Genomic DNA, 19976 nt, shown 5'->3' with positions numbered 1-19976 from the left:
AAAACTGAAAATTAAAGTTTGACCTTCCAAACATGGTGTGTAATGCCCATTGTTTTACTTGGGCTTTTTTTTTTTTTTTTTTTTTTTTTTTTTTTGCCTTAGGTAAACGCTAGTTTGTTAATAGGGTTCCCTGCACCTCCTCATCCTGCAAGTCCTTATTTGTGTAATGGTTTTGTGGAGATGAGTCAGTGATTGCATTCTGCTGGTTATTAAGGGATGGTGGCATTTTGACTGGTTATTATTGCCACTGCATGTATCAGAAATTAAATAATTGCATATTTATCATGTAAATGTGCTCACAGGCTATGTGACCGGCACACATTCTGTTCATTGAAAAATAAATAAATTAGTGAATTTAACAGTTCATCAAGGAATTTTGAAGTTGACAGTGTTTGTAATAATGGATAGTAGAAGCAGCTGTGGTATCATTCTTGGCAGCAGGAACAGCTGTTTCTACAGATAGCTCAATGTGTGCTGTCCAAAGCCCCCAGGTTTTCTCCCATCACTATGTAACCTATGAACACTTTGTGGGCCATCTGCAAGTGGTCCTTGGGACACAGTTTAAGAACCATCTATTATTTCATAGGTAATTATTTGTTCACGGGCATAGTAGACTAGGGCATAATAAAAGAAAGTTCACTTTTACCCTTGGGGAATGACCTCACCGCACATTAAGTGGTGGGGGCCATTGTCTGGCTTGTAGGAAAACATGTCACCCTAGAGAGCCAGAGTGACTTGCTGTGGCAGTTTCAGACTGGGTCTGCATGGACTGCGTCAAAGCTGGATTGCTTAGAGGTCTGGGAGGTGGTGATTGCTTCTTGTCCCTTCCCCTTATGCATTCCTGAAGCGGCTGGATGCAATCTAGCACTTCTTTCTTTTGCCTGTAGAAAGAAGGGTTACATGTCTTTTATTGGCTGATTGTCACCTAAATCAGAAAAAAACAGAACCAAACAAACAACCCTCCTCCCCTTATTCTGCATATATGCTTAAGCTTTAGTATTTTAGCTTGAGCTTGTCAAACTTGGAAGTGAGGTCCACAATCTGTGTTGCTCTGATTGAAAAACACAATAAAAATTCAGGCTAATTAGCTGTAGAAAGGCTAGAAATTATTGAATAAAGGTACTGTGCTGCTGAGAGACTCTCCAAACACAGTTTGCACTTGGGCTTAATTCCAAAGCAGTTAATGCAGGGGTGGGAAAACTATGACCTGGGGGCTGCATCCAGCCCTTCAAGCGTTTTAATCTGGCCCTTGAGCTCCCACCGGGGAGCAGGGTCCTGGACTTGCCGTGCTCCGGCACTCCAGTCCGGGAGCGGGGTCGGGGGCTTGCCCCGCTCTGCACATGCTGTGGTGCCGCGCGGCTCTCGGAAGCAGCGGCATCTCCCCCCTTTGACTCCTATGTGTTGGGTCAGCGAGGGAGCTCTGCACACTGCCTCTGCCCCAAGCGCCGCCCCCGCAGCTCCCATTGGCCTGGAATCCCGGCCAGTGGGAGCTGCAGGGACGGAGCCTGTGAGCGGGGCGATGTTTAGAGCCTCCTGGCTGCCCCTCTGTGTATAGGAGCTGGAGGGGGGGCATGCCACGGTTTCTGGGAGCTGCTTGAGTTAAGCGCCGCCCAGAGCCTGTACTCCTGAACCCCTCCTACCCTCCGAACCCCTCGGTCCCAGCCCAGAGCATCCTTCTGCACCCCCAGCCCCTTGTCTCGAGCCCCACCCCAGAGCCCGCACCCCCAGCCAGAGCCCTCCCCCTCCCCCCTGCACCCTAGCCCCCTGCCCCAGCCCGAGCCTCCTCTCACAACATAAACTCCTTATTTTTGGCCCTACCCCAGAGACTGCACCCCCATCTGGAGCCCTCACCCCCTTCTGCACCCCAACCCCCAATTTTTGAGCATTTATGGCCCGCCATACAATTTTCCTATCCAGATGTGGCCCTCAGGCCAAAAAGTTTGCCCACCTCTGAGTTAATGTGAGCAACATAAGCCAGTAAAGTGATGTAATATGAAGTGGATTTAACCCTTTATGATTGCCTGGCCCAGATAGGATTAAGTGGATGATTCGAGCATTATTTCTTAGTTTTGATGGATAAATACTTGAACAATTTAATTTTCTTTTAAAATGACATATGAAAGTCTTAATATTTATTAGGGCTGTCAGTTAATCGCAGTTAACTCACGTAATTAACTAAAAAAAATAATTGTGATTTTAAAAATAAATTTTGATTAATCGCACTGTTAAACAACAGAATACCGATTGAAATTTATTAAATATTTTGTATGTTTTTCTACATTTTTATATATATTGTATTCTGTGTTGTAATTGAAATCATAGTGTATATTATTTTTGGTGACAAATATTTGCACTGTAAAAATGATAAACAAAAGAAATGGTATTTTTCAGTTCACCTCATACAAGTACTGTAGTGCAATCTGTTTGTTGTGAAAGTACAACTTACAAATGTAGATTTTTTTTGTTTGTTTGTTACATAACTGCACTCAAAAACAAAACAATGTAAAACTTCAGAGCCTACACTCAGTCCTACTTCTTGTTCAGCCAATTGCTAAGACAAACAAGTTTATTTACATTTACAGATGATAAGGCTGCCCGCTTCTTGTCACCAGAAAGTGAGAACAGGCATTTGCATGGCACTTTTGTAGCCTGCATTGCAAGGTATTTACATGTCAGATATGCTAAACATTCGTATGCCGCCTCATGCGTTGGCCACCATTCCAAAGGACATGCTTCCATGCTGATGCCGCTCGTTAAAAGAATAATCCATTACTTAAATTTGTGACTGAACTCCTTGGGGGAGAATTGTATGTCTCCTGCTCTGTTTTACTCGCATTCTGCCATATATTTCATATTCTAGCACTCTCGGATGATGCCCCAGCATATGTTCATATTAAGAACACTTTCACTGCAGATTTGACAAAACGCAAAGAAGGTACCAATGTGAGATTTCTAAAGATAGCTACAGCGCTCGACCCAAGGTTTAAGAATCTGAAGTGCCTTCCAAAATCTGAGAGGTTCAAGTGTGGAGCATGCTGTGCCCCATTGAAAGACTTGCCAGAAACAGACAGGAGTGGAGGAGCTTCGTCACTGCCCTAAACGCCAGAGGCGTAATGTGTACATACTAACTAACTAACTAAACTGTATGAATTGTGGTATAGATCATTTAGATAATTTGAGTTCAACCAGCAACATATAAAATTGCAATGGTTGTATATTCCACTTTAACCGTTTTCTCTCATTTATAAGTATATGTACAAAGATAGAGTATGGTGCAACATACTCTTTTTGTTTTCATAAGTCAGGGATGACTACAGTTCATGAGTGACAACACATATAGTCATCCCCAAATTGTGAAAATAATAAGTCTCTGTCCTCTTATGTATGCTTTTTAGGTGAAATATAAAAACAGATGCATGTACATGCACGAGATAGATATTTATACCAGTCTTTCTGTAATAGTAAATTGCATTGTAATATCTTTCCTTAAGTATTCAAGTGGTAAAACATGTTGAGTTATCATAACTTGTAGCTCATAATTATTAGTCAAAGGAGACTTTTTCATTTTTGTGGTATAAACTAACTGGAACTATAAGCTTAGGCCATAAACTGTTAAACCTGTGTAGAAATTGAATTTACTGCCTAATCATTTCTTTTCTACAGGCTACAGAAAGTGATATGGGAGATGTAGATTTAACAGGTCTCCCAGAAGCACCTGTGGACTCTGAAGATGAAGAAGAAGAAGATGAAGATATTGACAGAACTTCAGATCCATTACTGGGGCGAGATGTTGTACGAGAGTGCCTTGAAAAAGAACCTGCAGACAAAACAGATGATGACATTGGTGAGAAAGATCTTGATGTGATCTATTATATAACTCAAATAATAAAGACTTCTTTGAAATTTGTGTAAGTGCATAATTATTACTAAATATATAACCTCATAACTATGGATGATGCTTTTCTGAGATTTTTTCCAACTCTTGTTATTCCCAAAGAATTTATAAACAAACTAGACTATTATTCTCTTACATATATTATGAGAAACTAGGTGTTTGAAAATATTAGCACTGAGTTGCTAAATACTTTGGTGATTACAGTTTGCTAATGCGGGGTATGGGGCGGGGGGAATAAATTTAACTACCTGAAGCTGGCAAATTTGTTTTGGAATTTTAGGCAGGGTTGGTATTATTATCACAGTATAAAGAGGCTGAATTTAAGTTCCAAGGAATCTGAGTCAAAAAGAGATTTCTGCAAGCACCAAACTAAAGTTGGCATTAGTTTAACACTAAAATAAAAATTGAAATAGTTTATACTTTTCCTCTGATTATTTCTCTGAACACTGAAAAATGATTTCAGGTTATTGATATTATCTAGCTTACAATCATCATTCAGCAAAAATACTTTATAACTTTTCTAAAGGCTTGAAGTTCAAGTGCTTTTACACTTGGCTAGATTGATGCCGTAATAGTCAATCAGAGCACAATCAAGATTGAAAAGCCAGGTTCTTTTTATTAATGTTGATTGTAAAATGCATGCTGTGCTCATTTAGCCACAGGCACTAATAGTGATAGAAATACCACTGAGTAATTCCTTCAGTACGTTTAATTCTGAGGTTTAATATACCTGCAGGGGGTATGGTACCTTAGAGGCACAGGCCTTGCAGTCTTCATATCAATGTTTCCTTTATCTAATAGAGCAATTACTGGAATTTATGCATCAACTCCCAGCCTTTGCAAACATGACCATGTCTGTAAGAAGAGAGCTTTGTTCAGTTATGATATTTGAAGTGGTAGAACAAGCAGGAGCCATCATACTTGAAGATGGACAAGAAGTAAGTTACAGCACATAGCATAATTTAAGCACTGTATGATACTGAAACTCAGGATTTTAATATGTTCAAATCTAAACATACAATAGCATTAAACAATTTGTATGTATAGTACTTGAACAGTAATCTAGTATATTGCAATTTATTTTTGTACTGCTACCTAGTAGTTAGGGGTTATTTTATAAAAATTGTATTTATAATGTCATAAAAGAATGGATCGTTTCTATCAGTAAAAAAATAAAATGTTCTGCCCAGGAAATAATATTCCTTTTCTGAAGTAATCTTTTAAAAAATGTTTTTGATCTTGTGCAATTGTTACCCACTGGCTTAACTCAAGTCTCCTCTTGTGCAAATTTGAGCGTCCAGTGGTCATGTTTTAATGCCTATGTAAAAAATATAGTATCACACCATAGGCTTCGTTGTCAAAAGGGTAGCAACAGGACATGCAAATATTTGGAAAGTATTAGTACTTGGTAGATTGCGAAGCTAGAAATAAACTTTTTTATTTTGGCTCATCCTTCCCCTACTGCTTACAAGTCAGTGGACAGTAAACAGCAGTTCTTGACATGTTGTATTGAATGAAATGTTACAAAATTGTAATGAAAGCATATTTAGTATCACATGGGCAAATACTTCTGGAAGATAAGCATTCATCTTACTTATTAGAACTTGCTGAGAGATCCACACTTTTTTTTTTTAATTCATTCTAGCTTGATTCTTGGTATGTTATTTTAAACGGCACCGTGGAAATCAGCCATCCAGATGGGAAAACTGAAAGTCTCTGTATGGGAAATAGTTTTGGGATTACCCCTTCTTTGGATAAACAGTACATGAATGGAGTGGTTAGGACCAAAGTAGATGACTGTCAGGTAAGATTATACCTGTGTATAATTTTCTTGCATTTTTAAGTGGTTAATAAAAAAGATAATATGGTTTCATCTAACATAATGATATTTATTCTGGAAATAGAATAAAGGAAGTTGGCACTTGATGGTGGGGGTGAGACATTTGGAAGGGTGGGCACTCTGTTAAATTAGGGCTTGTTTACAGAATGCTTTAGTCTGCAATAGACGGGTGTAAATTCCAGTGCACACTAGCATGTTGTGCACTAAATGGCCCATGTGGGCCCTGGTGGCATGCATTAAAAAGTAGGATTGCCAACAGTCCCTTATTAGAAGGGGTGTTTTCCAAGATCAGGAGTTGCTGATTGCTGCAAAAAGCGACAAGAAATACCACTGGTGAATGTAGGTGAGTACTGATTATTATTATTATTGATGATGATGATGATGATATCAGGAGAAGGGGGAGGATGTGGATGCTAAAAAACCAGTTCCTTAATTTTGAAATGCAATGTTGGCAACCCTAATTAAAAGTTCCCTAGTGCAAGTTACAGGGCTACATTAACACACACTAGGGAACTTTTGGTGTGGGCCAGCAGGGTCCACATAGGCTAGTTAGTGCACAACAAGCTAGTATGGACTAGAATTTACACCCTTCTAGTGCAAACTGAAACACCATATAGACAAGCCCTTAGTTGTCGGTTCTCCCTTCTTATTTTGTAACAATTTTCTTGTACATTGCTGTCATCTGCGAAACAGGAACTTTTGTGTTGTGCTGAAGTAGCTATTTACCACTTAAGGTCATGGTATTTGTGTGTGTTTGAAATGCTATAAGAAGAGTTAAACAGAAAATATCCATTTCCACTTTTTACAAGCTAAGTTCTCTTTTAAGATTGGTCTTTGCACAGTAACATCGTAGTGCTGTATGAGGGATTATCAATTTAACTTGGACTCTGTTTACAATTTAATATCTAGTGGAACTGGACAGGACTGGACTGATGTCAAATGATATGCTATCACTATTGCATTACATTTGCCCAGGTTTAGTGTGTGGCGATGTGATTATGTACTACAGGTTTATTAATTGTCCCCATATTGTTCTGGATCAGTTTGTTTGTATAGCTCAGCAGGATTACTGGCGGATTCTGAACCATGTGGAAAAAAACACTCATAAAGTCGAGGAAGAAGGAGAAATTGTTATGGTAAAGGAGCACAGAGAGCTAGATCGCAGTGGAACCAGGAAAGGACATATAGTTATTAAGGTGATTTTCTTTATTTACTTAATATTCTACCTGTCAATCTCTAAAAATGTTAATTTGTCAGAAAATACAGTGGGAACTGGAACATATATTCACATTTGTCTCTCCTAATACAGCTCAATAGAGAGTTGATTAGAAAGGATTTATATTTTTATATAAATACAAAATCTGCTTCTTATTAATAAAATAGGATCTATTCAGTACAGATTTTCTGATTTTATGTTAGAAACCACCAGTTAGTGTCTTTACATTCGTTAATCTGTGTTGTGTTAGATTAGAAGAGGGATTTTAAAACAAACGAAAGAATCGATGGAATGTTATTGTGCAAACCAAATGCTATTATAAATTACAAGATCGTGCATAGTCCTACAAAATGTTTAGGAAGGTTGAAATACCCTGTTTCCCCGAAAATAAGACATCCTCCGAAAATAAGGCCTACTTACAGTTTTGCCTCTCGTTGTAATATAAGGCATCCCCCCGATAATAAGACCTCCCCGATAATAAGGCATCCACCGATAATAAGGCATTTTTCATTTCTGAAAAATAAGACATCCCCTGAAAATAAGACCTAGCGCATCTTTGGGAGCAAAAATTAATATAAGACACTGTCTTATTTTCGGGGAAACAGGGTATGTGAACTGAACTTAAACACACTGATACTTTTTCTTTCTAAGCGTTTATCAGTCACTTGGTATAATTTGAAGAAAAAAAAAAGTGTACTATGCGTGGTTCAAAGCCTGGATATCATCACTGGGGTGATGATACTGTGTGATACTTCCTGAAAGCCCTTTGAACTTCTATTTTTAAGGCAACACCTGAGCGACTCATCATGCATTTAATAGAAGAACATTCTATTGTGGACCCAACTTATATAGAAGATTTCCTATTAACATACAGGACATTTCTATCAAGCCCATTGGAAGTTGGGGATAAACTCCTGGATTGGTTTAAAGTGGACAGCCTCCGGGATAAGGTTGGTGTCAAATGAACAGACCAGCTTTTGTGGTGAAAATATTATCAATCTTTAACCCTTTTTTATGGTGCTGATAAAGTCTAGCTGTTCCATGATAATCTAAAAATACATATTTTTATAGCAATATATTTCAGTAGCATAAACAGGTATTCTTCCACATAGTTGCACACATGTAAGTTTTGATTCTAAATTCAGATATGCCTGATCATAGCCTCTAAAATGTGTAATTGCTGATCTAAATATGAAAATGGCAATGTATCTGAAATCTAAGTCAAGACCTATTGTTGACAAATTTCACATAGAGCAGATATTTTCAACTGTACTCGCTCATATTCTGGGTACAATCGGCCCTCTCAGAAGACCCATTTTTGCCAGTAATTCAGGGCAATTAAGTGTCCATGATTTCCTGGGCATATCACTGTTGCTTTCATGACAGCATTGGACCTATCTTCCATTATTTTCAAGGCAGCAAGAGCATTTGATTTAAGCAGCTTTCTACAAACCATGCACCTGAACTTTACTTCCACCACAGAAAAGGGTTGTAGATGGTGCAGTTGATGAAATTACAATACTTCTGTATATGGAAGTAAGTGAAGTTCTGTATGAATATTCACGTGTACACAAAATAAAACTTATATGGTCTGATGGTTTTTGTTCATAGCCTATTTGAAAAAGATGGCAATAATGTTCTTAGCTGACTTGTTTCATATATACGAGTTTACCTGCAACAAAACCTGTTGACCAGCAAAAGAGCTGGTATTTAAAATTAGAGTCTTTTCTGTGCTTTTCAACTGTTTCATGTTGTTCTTTCTCCCTTTTTTGTGCCATGCATTTTGACAATTAATCTTACTTTTTTTTTTAATTAAAAATGTGAAAATTGTCCACAGAGAACATTTGAAATAACTACCACATGATCTTAGTAGTCTGTCTGACAGGACTATTCCATATTGTGACAGAATATACTCCCGTGTCCACATCCTATACTCTATTGTAATAAACTTTGTATAAAGTATGGCTTGTGAGATACCATTTAAAAACTCAAAATTTGCTGATCAGTAATGTCATGGCAAAATGCACATAGCAGTATTTTATTATATGTGAAGTTATAAACCCCTAAGCTGAGGTCATGACTAAAAGTATGTTTTCCAGGGAAGTCTGCGGAGTGGCCAAACCAGTCCCTCAAAGACAAAGGGCAAGCTGACACGTCAGCCAGGTGTAAACAAGGTTGATGGGCCATTACTTGATAAGTGGCCTTTTTTTTTTTTTTTTTTTTTTTGGCAGGAAAAGGGATGGGGAAAAAAATATACATCTTAGCACAGAAACAGCATGAAGTTTCCTTCCACACAGAGTGCCTGTCATCCTGAATCTCATCTGGAAATGTTTTCCAAGTGGGAGGGGACTGACACTATAAAAGGGAGGACAAACACCCCAGGGCACCTCTCCTCTCTTGCTCTCGCTCTTTGTCGATTGATTCACTGCACTAGAAGGAACAAAGAAAGCAGCCATTAAACAGAAGAAGGGGTCCTGGCCTAAGAAGTTTGGCCACTAAGACTGTTGAGTGCAGGTGTTGAGAAGAACTTCGCTTTCAATTTAAGATAGTTTAAGTTAGGCATTAGTTGTGTGTATTCTTTATTTTTCTTGTAACCATTTCTGACTCTTATACCTTGTTACTTGTATTCATTTAAAATCTATCTCTTTGTAGTGAATAAATTTGTTTTATTGTTTTATTTAATCCAGTGTGTTTAAATTTAAGTGTTTGGGAAACTCCATTTGGGATGATAAAATATGTGCATAATATTCCCATTGATGAAATAACAGACCTATGTAAATTTGTATTGTCCAGGAGAGAGCTGGGCAGTACAGGGCAAACATTTCAGGGGAAAAATCTGGGACTCTGGGAGTGTGTTGGGGTCACCCTGTAGTATAATTCAAGCTTGTAAGAGCCTATGTACTGGCTGCAGTATACACACAGACATAACAGAAGGTGACTTCAATGCCGGAGGCTGTTTGTGAGCAATCCAGACTGGAAGCTACAGCAGCAAAGCATTGTAAAGGACACCCCAGGCTAGAAGGCAGGGGTGACACAGCTACTCATTAATCTGGATTGTGCCCTGGGTATGTCACACACATGCCAAGCACTTTCAAGATTTGTCTTTTCTGTGCATAATGAAAAGAGTGACTTCAAAATGGGCTGTATATAGATATAGATACTAAAAATGACTTGGGCCGAGGGTCTGGGTTGGATAACATTTTTGCCAATGTGAAATTACAAGCACTTTTGCATACAGCAACTTTTTTGTGGACTTGCAAAGAAAGAAAACTGTCTCAGCAAATAAAATAGGAAGTAATTTATTTTTAGACAAAAGAAACTGCTGTAATTGTTGAGCACTTTTGTTTAATAGAGATTGAGTAATTGACAGGCTGACTATGAGAGTTGTATAGTAATTCTGTAGCACAGTCAACTGCATTGTCAAAAAATGGAGATGAAGGTTCTTGGGATGTAATGTTTTATCATTACTATACATTTCCTAGAAATTATGCTTAAAGAATGGACCATTCACAGTGGCAATTTGAAAAGTGGAAGGTTTCTGAATTAAGCAAAACTAAAAGTACTAGAAGGGAAATTAATTGGCGTTGACTTTGTGTGACTGTAGATAGTAGTCCAGACCCTCAGATCCAATTTGATTTTTCCTTTTCTGATCAGTTTAACTGTGCAGTGGAGGAAAATGACTCAGGGATGGTATAAAAGCACTAAGAGTGACCTCTGCTTTTGGTTTACTTCTATGAAAAACCTGTGTAACATCAATGTAGAAAATAATGGCAATCAGATTAAATCCACATAAACAAATGTGTTTACATTGTACATAATCTCTTTTTCCTTACTATCAACTCCAAAACCAACCCATCCAAAATACACCCTCATGTTTATCTTGTTTCTGAAGGTCACCAGAGTGGTCTTATTGTGGGTGAACAATCATTTTAATGATTTTGAAGGAGATCCCGCTATGACACGGTTTCTAGAAGAATTTGAAAAAAAGTTGGAAGATACGGTAGGACTAAAAACTATCAGTGTCATGCTTTCCAGTGAGGGTTTTTTTTTTTTTTTTCCATCTGTGATTTAAGAATCTTTTTAAAAGTCCTTGGGCTAGAAGAAGACCATCTATATTTAGCTTTTAACAGAGTCCTATTTGTCTAAATTGTACATATGGTTGTACAGAATCAAACAGTAAAATGGTATAGACTACTAATTTCTATCCCTTGATGGTATTTCAAGAAAGAACAGGGTTTGGGGTTTTTTTTTAAGTAAGAATTGGTTCCTTAAGTTCATAGATTCTTTTTTCTGTGGCATTGTTCTTTTCAGTCGTTCTTCCAATTCGAGATGAAGAAACATTGCATTCCTTTGTGTGTCTTTTGATTTACAGAAAATGAAGGGTCACCTCAGATTGTTGAATATTGCCTGTGCCGCCAAAGCAAAGTGGAGGCAAATTACTTTGCAGAAACCTTCCAGAGACTCGCCACTCTTTTTCTGTCTAGTTGGAGGAAGCGACAAGGGTTTTGGCATTTTTGTAGAGACTGTAGAAACAGGCAGCAAAGCAGCAGAAGCTGGACTGAAGCGTGGTGATCAGGTAAGAAAGTGCATAAAATTATTGATGTTTCAGATGTAATTTTAATAAAAATCCCTCCTGGTTTAACCAAGTACAGTAAATGCCAGATAACATTTGTCTGAAATATAAGACTTAAAATATTACTAACTTGCTCACTGTGTTTACCAAACTATGTAGTATTTTAAGGATTTACGGTTTGCATCTGCAGTTCTCTTCTACAGTTAAAATATATATGAAAAAAAACCCAAAATATCCTAATCATGGTTTGTTTTAGGAAAATTGTTAAAAAGGGTTGTAATGGAGTACACTCACTCTCGCGAGTGCCCCCTGGCCAAGTGCGTGTGTCTGCACACACTCTGTTTGTGGTGGGTCTTTGCTGACTCAGTCCTACGACCAAGTCAGACACAGTCTGTTTGGGTGATAAAAGCAAAGCAAACTCCTTCCAGGACATAAGTCCAATAGGGGGCCTATTTCATTACCCTCTGTAAGGTCCTTCGATCTGTGGCCCCATCCTGGGGCTTACTCTTCAATCAGTCCAGCAGGGCTTATCACAGTACCCTGGTCAAACTGTCTCTCAGCCCCTTCTGGGCTCCCTCAAATTATTCCTGCTCTTTAAGCAGTCCTGGCCCTGGTGTGGGATCACATCCACCAGAGCTCCCTCCCTGAAGACTCTGCTTCTCTGGGCCTTTCTGGCCCTACCTCTTCAGCTGGGCCACTAAAAGACTTCAGTTCCCATTCTGGGTGCAACAAAGTCCGACATGTTTATAGGTCATACTTGTATTTAAATTGTAGAAGCTAATTTATTAGGATATTTAGTAATGCATGTTTTCATAATACCACTCTGATATGTAGCAGTATTGTAACTTCTGAAGCATTTATTGTATCTTTTTTATAATATTAAATAGTTTAAATAAATTTAGAGAATGGAAAACGTTTTGTGACATTTAATCTAAAAATTCAGTTTTTTTCTCTTTCTCCTAAAAGATAATGGAAGTAAATGGACAGAACTTTGAGAACATTACATTTGTAAAAGCTGTTGAAATCTTGAGGAACAATACTCATCTTTCCATTACTGTAAAAACAAACATTTTTGGTGAGTAGACTTGCATAGCCAATATACCTTACATGTGAGAAAGAAGACAAAGTTCCCAATCCTGAAGGCCTCAGGGCTGCTCTAAGTTCCACCCATTTGCCTATGACCCCAAGGAGCCATTCTAGGGGTTGATGATCACCAGAGCACAGAGGCCAAGTCCCTTTTTTGCCTGGGTACTCCCCCTATACCAGGGTCTGCATGGGGATGGAGGCAGGGGTAGAGGCAGCATAACCAGCTCTGTGCTCCCTGGGAAATCCTCATATGACCATTTAAGCAGCTTTTTTGGGCCTCTCTGTCACCTGTTTTGACAAGAAATAGCAAAAGATGTAAAATCAGGTTTTTAAAAATAAACTTTTAATAATGGGTGTGAGCGCCATAACATCTGTTACATCTGAAAGAGAAAATAGGGAATGTATCAAGTATATGTGCAATATCGATTTTAGCTTTAAATTGTCATTTTTCTAAACAAATAACTTCTTAAAATCTCGGTCAAAATATCTGTTAGTTTTCCATAACCCAGGGCATACATGGTCTGCATCCAACAACACAAATACCACTGCAGTAAGAACAAGATGCTCCCTAAACATACATTGTTTCTTTTCTTTGACTCATGTTATATCTGAGGTTGCTGGTGGTCTTTTCCTCTCCTGGGTCTCATCTGCTCATCTGCTGCTTCTAATTACTTGTCTCCTATTCACTATTGATTTTCTGTTTTTAATTTTTTTTCTTTACATCCCTATAGAGGTCAAAAAGTGGCATGAACTTAACTATAGCATATTGTTACAAACAAAATGAGGACAAAAATAATTTTAAAAAACCCCTTTCATCAAATAACGTATGCTAATACAAGGTGACATGCAGCAGTACACCAACTTGTACAACTTTCCGCTGAAAGTTAACATATTCATATGAACATGAAACATAGCTGCAACCACGTCAGTGGAAAAAAAACCTCAGGCTGGTCTAGCTCTCTCTGATTATCTGTTCAGAATTACAGCACTGTCCATATAAATGTATATGCGTGGATTATGAGCCCTTTTTATTGTTGCTAGATATTCAAGGTGCTTACTCTGTCCGCTGCTTGACGTATTTTAACAAATCCATCAGCTAAAGCCCTTTGCAAAGACTGTATTTGCTATTCTAATTTTTGAATAGAGTGCTAAATGCCTAATATCGTGCTAGTGAGTTATCAGAGAATATATCAGTGAATCCCCACGCTCACACCTGAATTTCTTCTACAAAGGTGCACAGTCCTAAATTTTGCTATGTAATAAAAGCATGCAATTTGATTTGGTATTTGTGCATAGTATGTGCTGCCTGCCTGGTTTAGGTGGAAAACACAAGTAATCAGCACTGTGCAGCTGTAAGTTCTGTTTCAGTGAGCACAGCCATGTGTGTTCAACTGAAAACACTACATTTCTCTGATGTCAGCAACCTCAAAGATCTAAAAAAATAATCTGCTTGGCAGGAATTCATGTACAGCTTTGAAGGGCAGGGTTTTATGTTATATAACAGAAACACAAATAAAATAGGTATAACTTTTTTCCCCATGGAATGGTGTTTTCTGGAAATATCATTGTTACCAATTGACCAGTTAAATCTGATAAGTGTAAAAGAATATTGGATGTGGAATATATTTGATAATATCAATGAAGATAAAAGAAGTGCCAGTCAGTCTTGTGGTTGTTCTTAAGAAAACCATCTACATCCCATTACCTAACAGATATAGACAAAAACGTTGATTAATGTAAATGTAATGTTTCCCCTTTTATCTAGCTAATTGTCTGTAGTGGATGTTAGCAAAGTTTTATGAAATGTGTTTTAATGTTTATTAATAAGAAAAGTGAAAATGATGACATTTCTTCTACTTCATTTCTTAATTTGTGGTTGGAAATTCCCTCCAATGCAGTATTTTTCTCTTTGCAGTCTGTTTTCCATTAGTTATTTAGGGCCCACTCTCTCTCCCATTGAATTCAATAGCGAAACTCCACTTGATTTCAGTGGGAAGAGGAAAGGAATATTAAATTGACCATATTGTCAGAGTGCATGTTAACAACTATACTATTCAGTATTTTTTTTATGGTGGTAGGTGAGGATGGGAAGAAGGATTAAAAGAACCAGCTTTCCAGGAGGTAAAAAGAAATTATAATAGGTTTATCTTCTTTTACAGTGTTTAAAGAGCTGCTTAGCAGAATAGGACAGGAGAAAAATGGAGTCCCCCATATTCCAAAAATTGCAGAAAAGAAAAGTAATCGCTACTCCATCCCAGATATGCCCGGAGATATGGAACAGATGTTTCCATGCGAGAAAGGAAACAAGAAAATCAAAGCAAACACTGTATCTGGCGGAAGAAACAGAATCAGGAAAATTTTAGACAAGACACGATTCAGCATCTTGCCTCCCAAACTATTTAGGTAGGTTAGATTGTTCTGGTAGAAGAGTAACCGTTGTCTAATAAGCTGTTGTTTTCTAAGTGGCTTAGAATGTTCAAGTTTATGTGACTATTGTTTACATAAGTATAAGAAAACTACAGCAAATGTGACTAGCAACTGTAGAATTAGACCAAAATAGGTTTGAAAATGCCCTTTCCTTTAATATGCCTAATTTCAAACCTGCTTTGCTCTTACATCATTTTGAATGCTTATCCACAATATGTAATTCAAATATCTGATTGATTGTCATTATTCTCTTTAGCACCAGTTGTTATAGTATGAATATGAGGAACTACCTGTGCAATCTGAGCACTGGAAAGCATTAATTAAGTAGCTTTCAGTTTAAAATGAGTGGATATGTTAAATCTGTTCAGGTGCTTTTGTCTATAACAACCCATTTGGATTAACACCTTTTGTAACTGTATTTGGAAAAGTGTTTTACATAAGGAATTTTTTTCCTTATGCACGTGGATCAGTACCTGCAGTTGAATGTGCAATATTTCTTTAATATTTGTTCTGTGATTTACAGTTCAGAAAACTCAACTCAAATCATACATTAATGACTACTAGCCTTCCAGCTACCAACACCCTGTTATACTGTGAATATATTTACAACATATTCAAAGACTAATTGTTTTAAGTTCTAAGAATTATTCTGGATAAGACAAAATATTGAGTTTTGATTTGCATTTTAATAAATTTGATGTTAATAAAAGTAGAACAACATTATTTCATAAAAGTTAAACATGGAAAAGACCTAATTGGTCAACTCCTTTACTCCTTTTCCACCTTTGTTGTTATTCTTTAGTGCTTTGTGTCCTATGTTACTGACTCAAGCACTGGCACATTAACAATTTGCCTTGGGAAACTATTTCAGTAGACTAATAGGTCTTATTGTTATGACACTTGTCTTGATAGTCAGCTACATTTTTCTAGTTCTCACTTTCATCCTATTCCTCCTTATTATAAACAAGTTGGACCGTTTCCACACAGACACCCCCAAATCAGTATGCTCTTCTTTTAGTCCTTAAGTACATAGAATAGATATAAAAATGGCAGAAGTCTTTTAATATAACATGAGATCAAAGTGTGAGGCCATTTTAAAGACTAAGAAACGTCCCTGCCATAGTTCATTTTTCCCCAATGTTAACTCATATTCAGACATCAGTTGTCAAAGTGGAATCTTCATGCGTTGTTTGTATTAGGTCTTTGCATCTGCTTGATTTTGTTTTGGTTTTTTTGTTTGTTTTTGTCATCTGGTTTTCTCTCTGCACTTCTCTCTCTCTCTCTCTCTCTCTCTCTTCTGTATAAACCTTGTTATTTATGTTCCTCAGTAGAATCATAGAATTGTTGAAATGTTTACAGTATTTTCCTTGTGTTTTCAACATTGTCTTCTTTTTGTTACTGCATCACCTTCTCAGGGGATTGTTTTGGTAAGAAATTGCCTAATTATATGTTGTTGTGGGGTGTACCAATACAGCTTCCTCACAAGCATGGATGCTTTTTCACTTCTGTGCAGTTTCTTTGGTACTGTTGAATAGTATATATAATTCCAGTACTTTTCCTGCTATAAACTCAAAAGTCTTACCATTAAGTTTACGTCATCTCATGGGATTTATAGTACCATATGCTGAAAAGTATTGGATCACCCCATTCCTGCCCCTGGGCAACGTGTGGGATGCTTCAAGAATTTGTAGAATTTTGTCAGGTTACTGCACAATTACATTGACCCCATTTTGGTGATCCAATAATGTGATTATAAGCAAGTCTACCATGCCTCTCAGCTGGTGGCCCTATACAGTAAAGAAAAACTGGCACCAGAATTTTGAGTACTCCACTTGGACTAAAAAATTAGGTATCTTGAAAATGCTCACAGTTTGTGGTATGTTTTTATACTTACCTTTGTAAAACTGATGCCCAAGCTGATATTCCCTTTGGTGTTTCATTTCTTTTCTCACATCTTCTCCCTTTAACCTTTTCAGTTCCAGTCTTTGGCATAAATTCTTTCAGCTCAATAAATCAAAACTGTTATTGATAAGAACACCACCTCCCAAATCATAGTATCTGCTTCTCCCTCTTCACCTTCATCCTCTAATTCACCCCACACTTTGAGTTGATTTTGGCCACCCACATTTCACGAATCTATCATTTGTTTACATTTCCATCAGATCCTACACTCACTACTTCTCTGCAGAAAAGCTTAGTCTTATGTTCATTTCCTCTCACCTAAACTGTTGTAATTTGTGCTTCCTTTTCCCTTGTGTCGTAAAGTTGCAACCCTTCAGACCTCAATTTGTCCAAAAAGTGACTCATTTCATTCACTCTGTCTACCCAAAAGCAGAAACACAGCACGATTGCTTGCATTCTCAGAAATCTTCACTGGCTTCTCCATTTCTAAATCAGCACAAAATTCTTTGTCTTTGTTCGCAAAACCCTTTCCAGTCTCTAATCCATTTTTTCCTGATCCTTAGCCTGTTTCTGAAGCTTCCTTGGTTCTCCTCTTCCTCCCCTCCACAACAGTCACTGTAACCTCACCATCTGGAGCAGAACCTGATTTAATCTGTCTCTATGCAAATCGTATCTTAAGATCCATCTTTCTTCCTTGTTCTGAGACTCTTAACCGTCTTTGTATAATATATTATCCCACTCTTCTTTTGCTCAATCATTCTCCCTGAAACTTGGCCATTTTCCCTCCTCACCTCTGTCCTATTACATCTATAGATGTTGCCTCTGGCATATTTTAATTTACCTTTATGAATTGACTAGAATAATATGTGCTGTCATTAATGATGCTTTTGTATGAGCAATGCTGCATAAAATTGTAGTTATGTATTTTATACAGTACTATAAATAGAAGTGAGATCTATGGAAATACCATAATTACATTAAAAAGGCTCCAGTGGATGCATTAAAATGAGAGATGAGGTAGTTTTGGTTTCGTATGGATAGAAACTTTGAGAAATTAAAGTAACCAAAGTGTGTTCTGCTAAATAAACCAAAGGGATTTCTTCTTCCTATATCTTAATGCAGAACTCCTCCCTGACTTCCCCGAAATCGTACTTAAGAAAAAGTATTTTGCAAATAAATATACACAAAACCATCAACTTAGTTGATTGTTTTGGCAGAGGTGCTGCTAAAATTCCATTTAATAATGGGTAAGACTTTTAAACTTCTTTTAACTCTCTGCCACAAGTGAATTATGTTCTTGCTTCCTATATAGAAGCATGACCTGGTGGCTAGATTTTTTTGTTTGTTTGTTTGTTTTTTGATGAGTGGCCAAATGCTTACAGTTTGTTCTTTGGGCTGCAATTTTCTCAGAGCTGCACCTCTTTCTAGCTTGATGCACCACTCTGCCTAATGCTAGTCACCCTTTATAGTTCTTCTTGTGCTTGGGCCTCTCCTTTACCTTTTTCCCCAGTTGATTTGTGTTGCTGCAATACGAATCAAGAGAAGCAGGGTGTGCAAACCAGGTAAAAATATCAGCAATTGCTCTTCTTGGAAATGAGAACTTTCCCTTTTTATGATCCTGTAACAGGCCCCAGGTTCCCTGTGGATCTTCCACTTACCTATTGAGAGCCCAATGCAGGATTAAACAGGTCTAGCAGTTTCTCTGCTAAACCTCACGTGCTGCTTCATTCAGCTCTTGTGTACTTCGTCATATAATACTCTGGAGCATTTCTGACTGGGGAAGAACCAGAGAACAGGAAATGTGAAAGCAGTAGCATCCAGGTCCCTTAGAAAAGCTGCTGGATTCAGAGTGCCCCTGTATGGGAGGAAGACAAAGGCAGTTTGCTTCATGTTGCAGAGAGAGCGGAGGTCCTTTGGAGATCACAGCATAATCTTAGTTAGGCAACCATATTTTTAACTCACACGATTAACTCAAAAAAACTTAATCACAGTTTTAATCACACTGTTAAAAACAGAATGCCAATTTTAAATTTATTAAATATTTTGTATGTTTTTCTACATTTTCATATATATTGTATTCTGTGTTGTAATTGAAATCAGTGTCTATTTTATTACAAATTTTTGCACTGTAAAAATGATAAAACAAAAGAAATAGTATTTTTCAATTCACCTCATACAAGTACTGTAGTGCAATCTGTTGTGAAAGTGCAACTTACAAATGTAGATTTTGTATGCTATATAACTGCACTCAAAAACATCAGCATGGACGTATATCCCCTTGAATGATGGTTGAAGCACGACGGGACATATGAATCTTTAGCGCATCTGGCACATAAATATTTTGTGATGCTGGCTACAAAAGTGCCATACAAATGCCTATTCTCGCTTTCAGGTGACATTGTAACAAGAAGCGGGCAGCATTATCTCCTAAAAATGTAAACAAACTTGTTTGTCTGAGTGATTGGCTGAACAAGAAGTAGAACCTAGAAAGTCCACTCAGTCCTAAAGTTTTACATTAAGGTGATAAGTAACAGTCAGCATGGATTTGTCAAAAACAAATCGTGTCAAACCAACCTGATAGCTTTCTTTGACAGGGTAACAAGCCTTGTGGATGGGGAGGAAGATGTAGACGTGGTATATCTTTACTTTAGTAAAGCTTTTGATACTATCTCGTGTGACCTTCTTATAAACAAACTAGGGAAATGCAACCTAGATGTAGGGTTACCATACGTCCGGTTTTTCCCGGACATGTCCGGCTTTTCGGCAATCAAACCCCCGGGGGGAATTGCCAAAAAGCTGAACATGTCCGGGAAAAATACCAGCCGGGCACTTCCTCTCCCGCGGCTGCTCTGCTCCTCCCCTGACTCAGACTTCGGCTCTGTTTAAGAGCCAAGCTGCCCGAGCCAGCGCTACCGGCTTAGGGCAGCCCCCGTGCCTCCGGACCCCAAGCCGCCGGCCGGGCACTTCCCTTCCCGGGCTCCAGCTGCTCTGCTCCGGCGGCTGGGGTCCGGAGGCACGGGGACTGCCCGAAGCCAGT

The 19976-nt window shown here is 38.0% G+C and overlaps 1 protein-coding gene across 7 annotated transcripts in view; it reads left to right on the top strand.

The window, feature by feature from the left end:
- The window catches only part of RAPGEF6 (Rap guanine nucleotide exchange factor 6), a 225085-nt gene that overhangs the window by 153122 nt on the left and 51987 nt on the right, over positions 1–19976 (top strand). For all 7 annotated transcript variants that reach the window (XM_054038150.1, XM_054038149.1, XM_054038154.1 and 4 more), the window contains 9 exons: positions 3664–3844; positions 4697–4833; positions 5541–5699; positions 6779–6931; positions 7737–7901; positions 10844–10951; positions 11324–11527; positions 12491–12599; positions 14770–15013. In XM_054038150.1, the coding sequence (XP_053894125.1) occupies positions 3664–3844; positions 4697–4833; positions 5541–5699; positions 6779–6931; positions 7737–7901; positions 10844–10951; positions 11324–11527; positions 12491–12599; positions 14770–15013 (1460 nt within the window). The remainder of the gene's footprint in view (positions 1–3663; positions 3845–4696; positions 4834–5540; positions 5700–6778; positions 6932–7736; positions 7902–10843; positions 10952–11323; positions 11528–12490; positions 12600–14769; positions 15014–19976) is intronic.

The sequence above is a fragment of the Malaclemys terrapin genome, chromosome 8, assembly GCF_027887155.1.
Source record: "Malaclemys terrapin pileata isolate rMalTer1 chromosome 8, rMalTer1.hap1, whole genome shotgun sequence".
NCBI lineage: Eukaryota > Metazoa > Chordata > Testudines > Emydidae > Malaclemys > Malaclemys terrapin.
This window is presented reverse-complemented; position numbering and strand designations above follow the sequence as displayed.